General features: G+C 34.2%; 2 protein-coding genes and 1 non-coding gene across 3 annotated transcripts; 2 read left to right on the forward strand and 1 right to left on the reverse strand.

Annotated features, from left to right (window-relative positions):
• The first annotated feature begins 126 nt into the window (after positions 1-126).
• LOC134240916 (small ribosomal subunit protein eS4-like) lies at positions 127-9,824 on the forward strand. The gene is made up of 6 exons (XM_062723028.1): positions 127-220; positions 327-507; positions 891-988; positions 2,337-2,508; positions 6,842-6,971; positions 9,662-9,824. Exons 1-6 carry the CDS (start codon positions 194-196, stop codon positions 9,783-9,785), a joined length of 732 nt encoding a protein of 243 aa, XP_062579012.1. The 5' UTR covers positions 127-193; the 3' UTR covers positions 9,786-9,824.
• Positions 2,576-2,652, forward strand: LOC134240932 (small nucleolar RNA SNORD36). Its single transcript, XR_009986541.1, has one exon. It is a non-coding gene; the product is annotated as a small nucleolar RNA SNORD36 (small nucleolar RNA).
• A 2,273-nt stretch (positions 9,825-12,097) lies between the features above and the next one.
• On the reverse strand, positions 12,098-14,732 carry LOC134240918 (uncharacterized). Its single transcript, XM_062723029.1, has 2 exons — positions 14,726-14,732; positions 12,098-14,319 (listed from the first exon to the last, which is right to left on the reverse strand). The coding sequence occupies exons 1-2, from the start codon at positions 14,730-14,732 to the stop codon at positions 12,665-12,667; spliced, it is 1,662 nt and encodes a 553-aa protein (XP_062579013.1). The 3' UTR covers positions 12,098-12,664.
• Between the last annotated feature and the right edge of the window lie 2,954 nt (positions 14,733-17,686).

Consider the following 17,686-nt stretch of genomic DNA (forward strand, 5'->3'; position numbering starts at 1 on the left):
AAGGGGGGTGTTGAGATAAATGTAAATACACAACACGCAAGTGTCAGATGATAGAAAATATACACAACACGCAAGTGTCAGATGATAGAAAATAACTTTTCATGACTTTAATTACCATTATATTACCTTTCTTTATCAGGGTTATCGAGGACGCAGGAAGGTTTTGAAGCGCTTGACTGCGCCGAAGTCATGGATGCTGGACAAGCTGGGAGGTGTCTTTGTAAGTATGACCATATTGTTTATTTCATAATGTGAAACCCTGTCTGTAATATTTAATTTTATTTTTTTGAAATTACCTGTAAACAAGAAATTGTGGTTTTCTGTAGGCTCCACGACCAAGCACTGGACCCCATAAGCTGCGTGAATCACTCCCCCTCATCGTTTTTCTGAGGAATCGTCTGAAGTATGCTCTGACGTATGATGAGGTCAAGAAAATCACCATGCAGAGACTGATCAAAGTTGACGGCAAAGTGAGAACTGACAAGGAATATCCTACAGGATTTATGGGTAAGGATGGGGCAGATGTTGTAGATTAAGATTAAATTATCAGGACACATTGTTGGCAAGTGGTAAGGCTCTATCGAAGCTCTGTTAGATTTCTAAAAGAACTTTCAGAGTCAAAGTGTAGCCGAAATAGACTCAGCTCAAACGGTCGCACGCTTAGCTTCATGTTTTGTGTGCATTACCAATGGTTGAAACAAGACAAAACTTATTATATTGATAATATGGTTTGTGAAATGTTGAATTTTGCAAAGTAATTTACAAATATTTAAATTCAGGAAACAAATATAAACAAAATCATGATTTTGCAAGTCATTGATGTGCAAAAAAAGATGTAGGTGCAATGTATTAGTGATACAGTTTCATAAATAGTACTTAAAACATTGTAGATGTTATTTCCATTGAGAGGACAAATGAGAACTTCCGTCTTCTGTATGATGTCAAAGGACGTTTTACCGTTCATCGCATCCAGAAAGAGGAGGCCAAGGTATGACGATTTTTTATGAAACAAAAAGCATCCAACTGGATACTGTGGAACCCAGTTTAGGCCATAATAAATAAATTGATAGATTCTCATCCAAATTTTTTTCAAAATCGAGGCGGGCGGGCGGCTTTTATTTTATATTTTTTATTTTTTCAGTTTTGTAGATTTTTTATTGACCTGGTCAATCGGTGTAATTTTATTCACAATTATACCCGAATAAAAGTCATAGTAAAGGTTCAATTATCTCTTACTTTACATCATCACCAATCTTTTTCAACCAATAACCCTTGTTTAAAATATATACGCATGTATTACAGCAAGTACCATCTTTTCCGCTGTCAAAATCATGTCGACTTTCGCGGGATTTAAAACTTTTAAAGTAGAATGGTATTTGACTCATGCAAATGAAACCGATCCAAGATTTTATTTTAATTGAAACGAAGAAAAACAGAAATAAAAAAAATCGAGGCGGGGGTATAAATCGGGGCGGGCGGGGATGAGAATCTAGGAATATTTTTATTATGGCCTTAACCTCTTTGACGAGAGTGAACCAGTCGAGTAACTGAAGTAACTATCACAAGGTTTTCAGCAACTGTTGGATTCAATGTCAAGCCACAGGGTTCACATCTGTCCATGCAGGGGTAGAAACTCCCTAAAATCATAACTTCCAAGTATTGAAAAAAGTACTCGCAATTTCTAACTACAACTTGCAATTTTAAAATGAAAGCTTTTCAAAAATAAACAGCTTTCTATCCATCATTTAGAAAACTTTGCAATTTTCAACATGATCATCAAATGGCACATGCTTGTTCATTTAAAAATGGCAGATATAAACGGTAACTAAAGAGAGAAAGATTAAAACTGGGTTGAAACGGATGTTTCTTTCCTGTGTGAAAATTACAATGAAAAGATCAACTCGCAAATTTTTGTGAGTAGCAAATATTTAAACTCGCAATTTGGATATTCTAACTCGCATTTTGTGAGTTGTATATAATGAATTTTGAACCCTGCCATGCTTATCACTGTGCTATCACCTCCATAATGGTTGACTGCATGAGAGTGATGAAGTAAAATAAAGTGCATTCGTATATGAAAACAGTGTAATATATTGATTGTGATGTAAAAAAATGTAGGATAAAAATATCTCCCATGAATTGTGATTGGATATGAATTTTTTCCAACTCCTTGCATATAAAACATAACTTATTGGATAAAAATCATATCCATCTACACATTACTGGAGATCCTTTATTTACAAATAGATTTCTGATTTTTTGCTATTGCAAAGGGATTGGTTGTAAGGTGTATTAGAGATATAAGACCATTTTTTTTTCATGTTTTGTAATTTCAGTACAAGCTTTGCCGAGTCCGTCGTGTTGGAGTGGCCTCTAAGGGAGTCCCTTACATCACCACACATGACGGACGTACCATCCGCTACCCTGACCCACTCGTCAAGGTCAACGACACAGTCATGTTGGATATTGCCACAGGAAAAATTAAGGATTTCATCAAGTTTGACTCTGGTATGCAAGATTAATGTCTGAAATGATTTTTTTCTTTATCATTTATACATTTCTGTATGTGGTAAAAGCACAATGATGTGTGAATTTCTTCACCTGAAATACCATGTGGAGCAAAAACATACGAGCTTTTTAATTCTGAGTGTTGACCACATACCCAAGAACATTTTTCTTGTATTACAAATGTAATAAATACTCTGAATATTTTCCAGTCATTATTGACCATGACTGTTTCCATTCTACAAAAGGTTAAAATGACTGAGACAAATTATAGCTCTTTCTTTGAACTGGAGCAAAGTACATGTACTAAATCTGTGTTATCATGCTTATTTAAAAAATATACAATTTTGAATTAAACACATGACATAAATTTGACTTGGATTACAAAAGAGATAAGTAGACACACCGTATATCAGAGAGCATATTAACCCTTGTCCTGCCAGGGATTCTATAGATAACAGCATCTGTGAGTGCCGAGCTGATAAGGAGCTCCAGCCGCTGACTGTGCCAGGCTGATTTATAAATTTCTCTCAAATTGCATATGCTGTAGATTATCTTAATTATCACCATTTTATAATTGCCTTTCCTGATAACAATCCACACAACTTTTTTTCAGAAAAAACAAAAGAAGAAAATTGTGAAGAAATTTTTTTAATATTTCAACTCAGTAAAAAACTACAAAAGCTTTAAACTAAAATTTTACATTGAAAATATTTAAAATAAGAAATTATTGTATTTTAATATCATTATTTATTTTATAGTAGCTTTTTGCAATTACTATATTGTAAGAGTCCTTTATGTTACTACTGGCTATACTTTCACATTTTTAAACATAAAATTACGATTGCTACAAGTCCTTTTTTGACATCTGTTTAATAGACATGGAAATCCAATTATGTGGCCCCGTTTCTTTCTTGTGAAATATTTAATGAATGAAGCTTATTTCAACTTATGTTATCCGATATAACAAAACTTGGGGCAGTTTACGCTTTATAAACCACGAAGCGGTTTATAAATAAGCGTAAACTGCCCCAAGTTTTGTTATATCGGATAACATAAGTTGAAATAAGCTTCATTTCTTATAATTTAATTTCAATGTAGACAATGAAACAATATTTCCTCCAGAAAAGGGCTTCAAAGTGAGCATTATTTTAAAAGTAACGTCGAGCGGAGTGATACGTTTTTGACGTAACTCATTGTGACGTAGGCAAGTTATGTTATACGAAATGGATAAAACCGTTTAACCAATCAAATGACGCGCTACAAGTGAAATTAAATTATTGGAATATATCTGCGGTAAAGTAATTTTTTTAACCAAATTGTCTTCCAAACAGTTATTAGAAATAATAAACTTTAAATGTCAATCAGTTTGCGATCATTTGACACAGTTGTATCAATTTTTTTCACCTTTGAAACTGGTGACGCGCATCAATGTTTTTAAATCCACGTGTCCTCTGAAAAGTGATGGCTCCAACGTAATATTCATGTCCATGGAATCAAATCATCAGAATTCTTCATCGGAATCTTAATTTAGATATATTTTACCAAATAAAACTTTTATTTTCTGCTTGCTATCACTGTAAAAGCGTATTTCCATCGAGCATCTTCTCCGCGACCTCCATCTTGTTTTCAAACTTTCCCCAAAGCACGCGATCAACAAGTTTCATTTTCTAAGAATACATAAAGGAATTTCCCATCAAGAGCCAATCATATCATTAAACTACTGGAAAATCTATCTATTTTTAGTAAACAACAATGAAATGAATGGATTCCCTTTATTTCATTGGTTAAATACAAAAGAAAACGTCATGTGTGTAAAGTCGATATACTGACAACCGGCACAGAACGGAAAACATGGTGGTTCTCACTTTATCGACGACCGGCACTGTGATGGTGTTACCTGGGTGGTCGATAAAGCGACGACCGGCAGGACAAGGGTTAAATTTCACAAATTACAAATTCTAAGCACCATATTTTGTACTCTAAAGACAGAATTTTGAAAGAAATTGTAAAGTAAGTATAAGTTGACTGAGTCTGATAGTCTCGGACTAAAACGTGTTCATTTATTTTAATAAAATGTATGGCTTATCAGTCTGAACAGACAAAAAATAATCCTGGTAAAGAACATAAATGCATATTCCAAGTTTTACAGTTAACCTCACAAGTTGAACTTTCTAGCTTCTTGACAGATAGTATACAATACTAGGTCAATAAATTGAAAGTTTAATTATACAGTTGATCCTTTGATGTAATGAATTTTAATGATCATGGTTAAGTTTGACCCAGAAAGACAGCCTACAATTACATGATATGATGGCAGATACCATTGTCTGTGGCAGGTAGAAGTCAGTCCATGATGACAACTCAATGGTTTCGCATAAATTATCGATGAGAATTGTGATTAACATCCTAGCTGTCTGAGAGTGACTTCTCTGTCCAAATCCATGTTTAAAATACATTGATTCTAGGGGTGGGACGATATACCGATACACCGATACATATCGATATTTTCCTCTAAGATACGGTTTACGATACGAGCATTCAAATATCGGTACGAAACGATACACGAACGACCTATCCAAAAATTGAAAATGAAAGTACCTGTCCTTGAAAATGGCGGCCTGTACGAAGCGAAAAGATTGGTGTTGATATTGAAAACACACTTTAGAACTGATAAGTCGTTGATTAGGGGTAATACGTTTTCACTTTTAAGCAGCCTCGGAAGATTGGACAAGAAAAGTTCAGTGTGCAAAGCGTGCTATACACAGAAAAGTATCGTTTCCAGAACATTTGATATTATTAGTTGTTAGTCCATTCATACTTTTTTTCGTAATCTCAACTTGGGTACAGACATTCAGCAATAAATAATAATGTAAATGTGATCTTTTAATGAGCTTTTAGTCAGTGTTCGTTGATAAACTACACAACTATTTGTAAACAACTTGATTAATAGAAATTTGGTAATATGTACAATTGTCCTGTACTATTGTTTTTGTAAAGATTTAGTTAATGAAGTTGATGAACTTCAAGTATTAATTTCATAGCACACATGATTTGATATAGAATATTTTTTATGGCGTCGGGCTTGCCCGATCGTCATCTAGCGATCAGTCAGGTTTACGCGACCGCACGTGTCAGTGGATGCATCCGCAATAGAAAGTAGCAACAGCTGTAAACCAATTTCTTTTAAAACGTTCACAATGAATAATAGCTTGAATATAAAATTAAATCAATTGTATCTTCAATTAATACTACTACAAAACAACGATATTATGTTTAATTTTTACGCAAGAAAAACGTTATGGTTGTTGCGGATGAATTTCTACTGAGAGGGTGCGTCGAATGACATGAATCACATTTTGGGACCGATTACTGTAATACAAACAATCTTAAATACGGTAAAATAATTACAAAATAAATACGAATACAACAAGACTATAAAGATTGAATTTCTTAATCTTAGCTTTACTTTTACGATCTTCAATCCAATTTTAGCCGAACAACCTACGATATTGACCAGTAATGCCAGTATTACTGTATTTATTCATTTCCTCCATTTGTTTACCGCGCCTTATCGTAAGTCGATCGTACTTGTAACATTAGAGTCATGGTTGTAGTTAAGATGCAATCACTATACAACAGAACAACACTCTGACAATGGCAATTAATGAAAATAATTTATGAAACCCTTCATATGTCTTCGATTGACTGAAAAGAAATTAGATTGATATAGAGGATGGACATTTCTGACGATGTCTGGTCAATTCGAACCCTGACTCATTCGGACCAGGACACAAGGCTATCAGGCCCTACACTGTATTTGTGTTAAAACTACAGTATTTTTTTTAATTTTCTTATTATGTTACTGGAGTCACTCACTTGACCTATTTGCAGATCTTTTGAAATTGTTTTTCTTATTCGACGCCATTGAAGCCTTTCAGGCTTTTGATTTTGAGTTAATGTCAAGACAAAAAAATTAAATAAAATACTAATTCTTTTGAATAGTTTTATAATTTATCATACTGTGTTATGTCAAGACAAAAAAAAAAATGAAATAAAATACTATTTTTTAAAAGTTTTATGATTTATCATAATATCGAGATACGTATCATATCGTGCCAATATATCGAGATACGTATCGTATCGCAAGATCTGTGTATCGTCCCACCCCTAATTGATTCCCACTGTCATACTTCTGATTTATGGAAATACATACCAAGCACTTCCTACTGTACTTTGTATTCAATGTATTGTGATCTGTTCATTTGAATTTGCAAATGTCTGAAGGATTTTATTATATATTAGATTTGAAACATGTTGATGTGATATTTTAAAGGAAACCTTTGCATGGTAACTGGAGGTCACAACTTGGGGAGAGTGGGTGTGATTCAGCACAGAGAGAGACATCCAGGGTCCTTCGACATTGTTCACATTAAAGACTCCCAGGGACATACATACGCTACAAGGTATTTAGCAAGATATTCTGATATCATGTGCATTGAATTCTAATCTGAATTGAAACGTGTCCATTGAAAAATTTAATGTCAACTGGAATATTGGTCACCTAGTAAGGTACAGAGTTTTTTTTCTCTTTTTATATACAGATTAATTTAGGTATATTAGATTCTGTGGACATCACAACCATTTACCATTCTTACAATGTTGACATACATTGAACATTTTAAGAAAAAATCTTTGATAGCTATGGCCCTTTCACTAGAGGTACTGTGAGCAATGAGCTCTCTAAATGATACCCCCCACCTCCCATATGTTTATAATTGCAAAGTCCATGTTTTGCTGTGGCCGGGAAACCCAAAATATGTGTCGGATCTATAAGTAAAATAGGAGGTGCACAATGGCAATATGTAATAAAGATTCTGTGAAAGTTTCATTAAATTTCACTCAGTGGAGGAGTTGTGGATAAGAGATGGGTACCCCAAAGCGTAACAGACAGGCAGATGGACGGACGGACGGACATACCGATTACAGTATACCCTCCCACTTTTCAAGCGGGGGGTACAGACTTGTCGAAATTTTTTAATTACTGTCAGACATTTGGTCTGACAAAATCGAATGTTCTGTCGGACCAGTCAAACTTTTGTCAGACCAGATACTTGTACCTTTATTTTGAAGCTGAAAAAGTCATATGAATAACAGCACCAAAATATACTTTATTATTTTCAATAGCCTTCAATCTAACAAGTTTCCTTTCTTGGGATAGAGAGTCTTCAACATAGACATAAATGACAAGTTTAATGACTTTGCTATAACAAATTTACTTAGCTATCGTCAATATGCTGCGTATGCAGCCATTTTTTTCTGGGTTTGTGACCTTTAATTATGCATCCCGATCCTGACCTTTATTATCCCCTCGCTCAACTAGTTGCGGAGGGGATATAGCATCGCAAATGTGCGTATGTGTGTGTGTTGGTGTGTTAGTATGTTAGTGTGTTAGTTACAGCTTGTGGGCAAGATTTGCAGAGAACCTTTGCATTAACCACTCTCAGCCTTTACATACTTGTGTGGCATTATAAGAGGACGAAGCCTATTCATTTTCAAATTATTAGATGAAATATTTCTTAAAATATAGCGTTTTTATTACCTTCTAACCCTGAAAATTTATGTACGACTTGATAATGCTTACTTCCGCTAATTCGGGTTGCCTCAATAAACTGAAGTTTTATGTACGTCTTAATAAATACCACTTCCGTTTAATCAATCTGGTAAATTCGGGCCTCTCAGTAAGTTTCACTTCGTACATGTATTTGCGCATTGTCATATAATTTTGCGTATTTTGAGACAGTCTGTGTGAATTAACATTTCATCTCGGACGCTAAGTAATTGAAATAATTTAATGAACGTCGCGGTTTCAAATTCATTACCCAGTTCCCACAGATATCTGAGAATTTGGGGTGCACGTTATTCCTGAAAGTTGTAAATAAAATCCACAAGTTTAACTGACCTCTCAAAGTACATGTACATTGTTATTTTTCATTACGAAAAAAATGCATATTGCCTAAAACTGTGAGATATACTTAAGCAGGTAAATTACTGAAACTTATACATGTAGCATACGTGATATGTTTCTGCTAGTTACACCATATAAGGGAAACTGCCCAATTACGTATGTATCTTATGCCTCCCCCCAAAAAATATACCATGCAATTTGAATTTTGTTAAAAATAGACACCCCCACCCACGATAATTTTCTTTAAAAAATAAATAGTGCTGAAAAACATTTTATTTTCTTCATCTTACTTTAAACTTTACTACGGCAAATTAGGTATCCATGTCATGCCCCCACCCTAACCAAGATGCTATGCACTTTGCATTTTGTAATAAATGGATCAACAACAACACCCCCCCTAATAATTTTGTCAAAAGTAAGGGAGTTGATCCTAACCTTGCGGGTTTGAATCCCATTGTGGGATGTGGAGACTTGTCCTTCGAATGAGACCGTGTAAACCAAGGGCCCATGTCCCCATAGATGCTGGCACAAAAAGATCCCTCAGTGCTCAATGTCCGTCAGTGCCTATTATAGGTAAATAAAAATATACAGCTCTCCAACTGCAAGCCTTCATATGAGCAAAAAATTCCTGAGAAGGACATGAAACAATTACATTGTACTATCAATCTTTAACATGTTTAACGTCTCTCTAGAGAATCCCATGAGATATTGCCATTACCAGTGAAGTTCCTGTCGCGAGGGGATGCTCCGCTTAGCGGTGCCCTTGTTAAATTTGCATTACGCTCAATTTCTTTCAAACGGTCATCTGGACCGACGTTTTCTTAAATGTTATCGGTCCAGACAAATTTTTACCGGCCTTGCCGACAGGACCGACGGATTTCGACAAGTCTGGGGGTATAATAATATAGTAATATAAATAATTGGAAGTGTCTTGATTGCAATCAACGAAAATTGTCCTTCAAGTTTAAAAGAATTATACCTAACTCCTTGATTGATATACAAAACCTGTATGATTGCATGATATACAAAACCTATATGATTGCATGAACAATATTTTGGGAGTAGGAGGGGGTGCTTACTTTGAATTCAATTATCTATTGGTAGGCAGGTAACATTTTTTAATTATTTTGTCAATCGTTAATGTTATCATTGCTTTTATGAACTTTAAAATTATTTTAAATTTTTCAGGTTGAGCTACGTGTTTGTTATTGGAAAAGGGAATAAGCCTTGGATTTCACTACCAAAAGGAAAAGGTGTCAAACTGTCTATTGCAGAGGAGAGAGACAGACGTCTTGCTGCAAAATCTTCATAAATTATGGACAGTCAAAAATAAAAAAAAATAACACAGTCATGTTTAGTGTGGTTTTTATCTGAATTGTAGAACTTTTCGCACATGCTGATTACAGAACATTTACATGTAGTGGGCCCTGGTCTAGCCGACTTTTTTTTCCCAAACATATTGAAATTCAAAATGGTCATTGAAAGGTTGGTTGCCCCTCCTCACAGACCTTTGCTCCTGGGTACTAAACCAATAAACCATGTACATAGTTATGAGAAGGAAGGATGCCCCTTTCAAAATTGAATTTCATGGCCACTGGATCAGAGGTTCTGGTGTAAGGATGGGGCTTTAATGATTTTGTAGTGAAAATGCATTCTTTGAATATACTATAAGGCATAGAGTTATCAAACTTTGTCAGCTGATACATCTTGGGTAGAAGGTGTGTCGCACACAAAAAGTGGGTCGCTCTGACCTTTACTAAAGATGCTATAGCCAAATATGGAAAAATCCTGTCCGGCTCATAACTTGAAAACTATGAGACCTAGAGCTTTCAAACTTGGCAAAAGTATACATCTAAAGTAGAAGGTGTGTCGCGGCCTATTTCAAGGTCACTGTGACCTTTAATTTAAGTGAATTTTTTTTAAAAAACTAAGTCTTTTAAATTTTTAAATTTCATAATCCTAAAAAAATGTAAAAATATAGTTGTATCCTTATTAAAAAATGTTAAATTAAGTAAAAACTTATTTTTTCATTATATACTTTACAGCAATCTGTAACAAATGTTTATGCTTTGAGAGGAATTCAGTTTGTCCCATGGGCATAATCATCAAGCACTGGTCAAGAAGAATTCTGATAGCAGAAACCTGCATGTCAAATTAGAGAGAAATTAATGAGTTTATTGTCAGGAGCTAAGAGCATCTCTAGATCTGAAGCAGCTGTTATCTTGATTTATCTCTTGGGAGTTGGGCAAAAAGAATGGCCTCATAGTTGCTTGTGTTAATTAAGAGTTCTTGATGGCTAGTCCAGATAAAGATCTTTCAATTGGTGTAATGTAATTAAAACAAATTTATGTTTTAGTGTATGATTAAAACTAAATTAGTATTGTATAATATAATTAAAACTAAATATACATGTGTTCATTGAAAAAAAAAAATTATATTTCAATTTTTATATATTTGCAACAAATTGCAGTTATGTCTCACTTAGAATTTTATAGTCTGAAGAATTATTATAATTTATGTTTGAATTTTTTTTATTAAACTGTAGCATTTCCATTACTTTATAAAATATGCAGTAAACAATTTAAGTTTAAGTAAGCTGCAGATGGATATTTGTTATGCTCTAACACAACCAGTTTAGAATTATATGATGTATTTGTTATAATCAATCCCTACACTGTAAGTCTCTTAGAGATGTATGATAAGAAATGGAAATCAGATCATTGAAATCTGTGTCGATCTGTTAATCAAGGCTACCTGATTTTCTTGCATCCTAACCAATTTATGATTATTCAATATTGAACAATATTTGACGGGCGTATCATGCTGTGGCAGGGCACTTTATTCCAAAATTGTTATATAATGGCCCCTAGGTTGGAAAGGGGGGGGGGGGGGTCTTGAATGATTATGTACTTGATGTTCTTAAACTGTGCTCTTTGGTACCTTTCCCTAAATTGTTAAATGTGTGACCCCAGGGTTAGGGATTCCTGTGGGGTTGGGCAGTACTGATTATGTGGTGGAAAGGCATTATTTCTTTGTTCCACTGCCCTGCCTCTGGGTATTCAAAGTAAGCATGCTAAAGTGTATTGTTATACCTCTTTCAAAATTGTGAATTTCATGGTTTTAAATACGAACTAGTGTTGCATGATACTCAGGTGAATTATAAGGCCCATGGGCCTCTTGCTTAGCTCACCTGAGCTGAAAGATCAAGTGAGCTTTCTGATCACCTTTTGTCTGTCTGTAAACTTTTCATCTTCTCAAGAACTACTTGGCCAATACAAACCAAGGTTTGTACAAAGCATCCTTGGGTGAAGGGAGATTTAAATTGAAAAAATAAAGGGCCAGGTCTCCTTCCAAGGGGAGATAATCAAGAAATTAAGGTAGGGTTATTAAAAAAAACCTGAGGAACCACTTGGCCAGATAAGCTGAAATGTGTATTTTCAACAATATATAAGTTTATAAGTTTATTAACTCCTTTTTCACATATTTATACATTTCCATTTTATTTCTGTTGATTACTTCAAGTAAATAACTCAATTAAGAATTTTTACTCTCTCTCCCTCTCTCTGTCTCTTTCAGTGCATGCAGAGTAAGGGTCTGAAGAAACCCTTCACCGATATATATAGTTACGTCTCTATATTAGTGAATTTTTTTTCGAACGAGACTAAACAAAAAGTCAATCTCTTTCTCTCTATCTAGTTGGTTGATTGTTTTTTCTTTCTTCTCTCCTTTTCGTAAAATTATTTGTACACGCTTGCGTAGCTACGCGCCTGATTTGTATAGTGCACTGACCTATGCAACTGTTGTAAGTTTCTTTGATATCTTTCTCTGCTGCTGTGGAAGAAGTACAAGATATTTTTCTCGTTATCGAGTGCTATGTAGCAGACATCCGTATTTCACTAGTCTACACGGGTGACATCTGATTACACTGAACAGTGACTAAATGAGTGGCTATGCAATAGGGGCCCTCAAATATAGCGCGTGAATAAAGGGATATGGCGGGCAAATTCCTATTACAAATCGTGTTCAGCTGTAAGCTTGTATAAACATGATAAACTTCACTCTCACTTTGGAACATTTTATTATTTACATGAATCTTCTCATTGGTTGTTTGCATACTAATGCTTATCAGATTTCTTTATATTGTCGTTATTTTGTTCAATAAAAATAGAATGTTCGATAATGAAAAAAAATCTATGCAATGTACTTTAAGACCTTGATTCTGCCATCGGAACATCCAACACATAGACAGTAGTTGGCGTCTATGGTCAACGTTATGGGGTAGTCTTCCTCTCCTAGTCCTGGGATGTCCATTATCTTCAAAAGCTTTCCCTTTATATTGAGAACATGAATGCAGCGGTTTGTTTTGTCAGCTATTAGAATGTGTCCAAGAATATCGGTACATATTCCACCAGATAAAAACGCACGATTCGTGTTCCCACTAGCTTTGTAAGAGAATCTTAGTTCCCCACTTTTGTTGAAAACGTCGACAAATGTGCTTGAAATGCAGATGTCCCCATTGATATTTTCAGCTATGTAAACTGGTTCACGGTTTTTAATAAGCCATCTGAATAAATGGGGACTTTGAATTTCACTGATAAAATGCCCACTCCTATTAAATCGCATTATTTTCCCTTCTTTTACTTTAGAGTCAACTATTCCTATTGCAATGTCTTCGTCATCTTTCGTTAAATACATACATACCGGTAAGGCTGATTGGTCACAAAAGTCAACAAACATCGTTTCTTCTCCCTTTGGATTCATCTGTGTTATAACATGGTTGTCTTTCCTATAAAATACATTTCCATCTCGAGATGCACAAATTGGTTTGTTGCTTGGTCTAAGTGCTTTCACTTCTATACTACAGACAACATTTCCGTCTCCGTCCATCTTCTCAAAACCTGCTTCACCTTTTATGTAAATCCAGAATGTGTTATCATTCAAGTGAAAGTAAAGGGATTCAATTTCTTTATTTTCAGCAAAAATGTCGACGATTTCTAGGAAGTTTGCTTGAAGTTGGAGACCATCCGTTTGTAGATTTATTTCTCCACACAATTTACTGATTAGAGTTTGGTCGAACGTTCCTTGAGAAAATTGTGTCATACAGGCGATCGAAAAGTGTGGAAATGTTTCTGGAACAGTGGACTGAATAGAGGAATTTGCATATAGAATAAATCTATTTCTTTCTGATGATTCAGCATTTCTAACATTCTTCATGAATGAATGAATATTCTCAATGTATTCTGACATTTGAGACTCCTGAATTCGCAGTATAAGAAGCTCCGTTTCTTCTTTGAATTTTACCATCTCCAAAAGTCGATTCTTCTCTTCCTCAATTTTTGAATTCAATTCTTCAAAATGAGATTTGATTTGACTTTTTAATAATTTACTTCTTTCACCTTGGCTGCCTTGTCTTTCCCTAATTGCATCCAACTTTGCTTCATACTTAGGTAACTCAGATTCCACAAAGGACAATTTGCTTACCATTTTCTCTTTTTTTTCTTGGAATAGTTCCAAAGTCGCCACCAATTTATGCCCATTGTGGTCGCCTACCAGACATTTTTCACAAACCGGTACCTCGCATTCTCGGCAACAGATATTTGCGCGAAAACCTGGATGGGACCTGCATATCTGGATGGAAGGCACTTCAGATGACAGTGAAAGAGATTCAAATGTCAGTAGCGTAACCTCATGATCAAATGAAGACTTGCTTCTAGCATGGATCTCTTTGCAACTGCTGCACAGTTTATCATGACATGTTTTGCACAAGTGTTCTGCGGTATTTTCGCAAGTGTCGCATTTAACTGCACTTTGCATGTGGACCTCGTCTGAAACCTCAGCCGTGTTACCTATAAGACAGGAAATTTAAATCCATTAATATTCCCTTGCTCAACTAGTTGCGGACGGGATATAGCATCGCGAATGTGTGTGTGTGTGTCCGTTACGGCTTGTGGGCAAGGTTTAAATAAAACATTTGGACTATCAATTCTCAGCTCCCACATGTAAGAGGTCGAACCCAATTCATTTTAAAATTACTAGTAATTGGTGAAATATTTCTTTATATATTGCGTTTTTACTACCTTCAAACTCTGAAATTCTGCTTAGGTTGTAGAAGATAGGTTTTTTTGGAAATCAAAACGTTTGACTGGCGGTTTTTTTTAATATTGGTCAGAAAAAAACCTTTATTTTTGTATACATTAATATATACTTAATCAACAGAATTTATCAAGAAATCTCTGGTAAAAACGGATTAACAATCCATTTTCCAGTTGGTAGCAATTCCCGACGTTGCGTCTATTGTGTTTTATGTAAAGACGGATCGGTAGAAGATGAAAAACATTTTTTATTTCATTGCAAAATCTATGATACTATCAGAGAATTTTTTTTATAATGTTAATTTAGATAAAAATGTAGACCCTGTTGATGATTTAAACACTTTAATGAAATGTCATCAAAGAAAAACTGCCAAATTTATAAATTAATGTTTTTCAGTAAGATAAAAATATTTATCAATCAAATTAATGCCAATCATGCGCGCTAGCAGCTATCTTTATTGATAATGGAAATATTGTACATAATTTAAAGTGACATATTGGTCAAAAGGCCCGGGCGTTATGTATATATACGAGGGTTGTTCGAAAAGTTCGTGGACGATGGCAATCTTCGTTAAATTACTCACTAGAAATTTTAAATAAGCATAATATTAAATGTAAAAATATTTGTTTTGTTGATGTGTGAAGTTCCATTCCATTCGATTTCACAGAATTCAATTTACTTCATTTAAAATCAACATGTTTTGTACCAGCGGAGCACACGTAACGGCGATGTAACATAAAAACATAGCGTCAAGAATTTCTAAAAAATGCTATCCCAATAAATTTCACACGGTATAATCCAATACCCACTTATTAAATTTTTTTCTAATACTTGTCATATATTTATGAAGAATCGCTCTCGTTGTATAATTTCCTATGTAAAGGTTTTTTTTATTTCATTTATTACTGAACTCTGCTTTCACAGGATACTTAACTCTAAAGCGCCAATGTCTTTCCTTGACGTTATAACTTTTTATGTTTAGATTTTTACAGTAAAACAATAGCTTCACAGATTGTCCCCATCCGATACAGAGTCTTTGTCACTCATATACTGCCTGTACTATTTGTACACACATGCACAACTCGCCTGTGACATATTTTCTTGATTCTTCCAACATTTTTAGAGTTTATTCAGAGTTTTTCCTGAGTAAAACACAAAATTGTTTCGTTATCTGCTGCGACGTGACGTTCTAAATTGTCATCGCTTTTGTTGTTTTCAATAAGGACTACCTATCTTCTCAAGTTGATTTCTTTTCAACAAAGCAAAATATAAAGCCATAATTTGGTAAACGAATCGATGTAACAATTCTTAATTTGAATTTTAAGATTGTTTTTCGTTTTTGATCTATTTTACAGAGAATATGACTTCAGACAGTATATAGTGTATTTTATGTAACTTACTAAATTTTGACCTGCTCCGCGATCCGATTTTTGCATTTTTAAAATCTGGATCAGTTTTGAATAAATTGTAATATTTTGGGGGAAAAAATACAAATTATTTGTATTTATGGTAAAAATATTTCTTCCAAATTTGGATAACATATGACGTCAAATAAAAAATATATGACAGTTGTCCACGAACTTTTCGAACAACCCTCGTACAGTTCGTTTATATTGTAAAATTATTTTTTGTTGTGGAAAACTGTACATGTTAATGTAATAAAATATTCACTTACTTCACTTACTTGCTTCTTACTGTTTGCGGAATGATTTTTTTTATTTAAAAATATAAAACATGTCAAAAATCAATAGCAGATTAAAATAAAATACTACGTAGGTAATTAAAAAATATTTTCTACGCTCTATAATATTTTCAGCTTTTATGCAACATCATTGATACAGTGTACATATCGTTTTAAAAATTGGTCATATTAGAATTTCAAGGACGGACTTCATTCAAAGCAAAAGCAAATCATAAAAAAAAATCATTTAAAAACTATGTAAAACCCATGTGTATTTCGAGGTAGGTATGTTTACTGTCACTCTTCTGTCTATTTCATGAATTATCTGCTGAGAATCTTGTTACATGTATTTATAATTTAATTAAAGCTATATAGTAACATTTTGTGAAAATATTTCCTTGTGTCAGACCTAAACGCCACTAATTATGCATGCTAACAGCTTCCAAGTTCATGATTTCGAAAAAAAAAAGTAACTAATATATACATTTACCATTTGACAGAGACTTAAACATATACTTACCTCTAACTATCTACTGCGGACATATTTTCTCTATAAAAATTCTCTGTTCAATTTACAACACAGAAATACATGTACCCCTTTCTTTCCGTCAGTATGGCGTTATTGCGAAACGTGTACTTTTTATTCTAATTCTCGGAAGAATGGAATAGACTGTTTAAAAACCATGGCGCACAGTAAAATCAATCAAGTACGGAAGCTCTAAAGGGTCTTACAACTACCTTTTTCCTCGTCTTACACCGACTAACAAAATATCAGTAGACATTTCAATAGACTGCTGGATAACTGACAAATATTTCTATTTGTGTTCTCTGTGAAAACTCTTTGAAAGTTAGTTGAGTTGATTTCTTGTTCAGTCTACTGGAATGTACTGAAATTCCCAGTCTGCACTATATTTAATGGCAAGGAAACATGACATGTGCTTTTAACTGATTGATAAGTTTTTAACTAAAGAAATTTAATTAGAATTTAATTACAATGCAAATGTGTCTATGCCCCTTTCAAACTGAGTTTTAAACACAAAAAGGGAATGACACAGCAAGAACAGTTTGGACACAGTGGACTGAATCTCACCAAAAACTATCAGAATATTCGTTAAGATGAAAATATCTTGAACAGTTTTTATAATTTCTTCCAATTGAGGAAACTCTACCATAAGAACAGGAAGTCAAAGTCACTGAAATTCTGATGCATTTGAAAACTCGAGAAAATATTAAGCAGCTTACTATAGAGTTTGATAAATATATCTTGAATGGGTGGTTAGAAACTGAGCTATGTCGCATATCTGCGGTGATTTTCTTTGATCTTTCTGTGGTGATATATCCCATATCACATATGCGATAATACTTTCCACGCCCCTTCATATATCACTAAAGGAGGCGAAAATCAGGTCATGAGAAAAAAACTGATTGTATTTCACAAG

This window comes from Saccostrea cucullata, unplaced genomic scaffold (assembly GCF_032062105.1).
Source record: "Saccostrea cucullata isolate Sc308-1 unplaced genomic scaffold, CSIRO_AGI_Scuc_v1 ctg753, whole genome shotgun sequence".
In the NCBI taxonomy this organism is placed as follows: Eukaryota; Metazoa; Mollusca; class Bivalvia; order Ostreida; family Ostreidae; genus Saccostrea; species Saccostrea cuccullata.

What these genes read in the sequence shown, in the direction of transcription:
- LOC134240916 (XM_062723028.1), top strand. Translation starts at nt 194, where the DNA reads ATGCTGGACAAGCTGGGAGGTGTCTTT. An exon ending in TCCAGAAAGAGGAGGCCAAG is followed by an intron (nt 989 to 2,336) that starts GTATGACGATTT and finishes TTGTAATTTCAG; the next exon opens with TACAAGCTTTGCCGAGTCCG. An exon ending in TTTCATCAAGTTTGACTCTG is followed by an intron (nt 2,509 to 6,841) that starts GTATGCAAGATT and finishes GATATTTTAAAG; the next exon opens with GAAACCTTTGCATGGTAACT.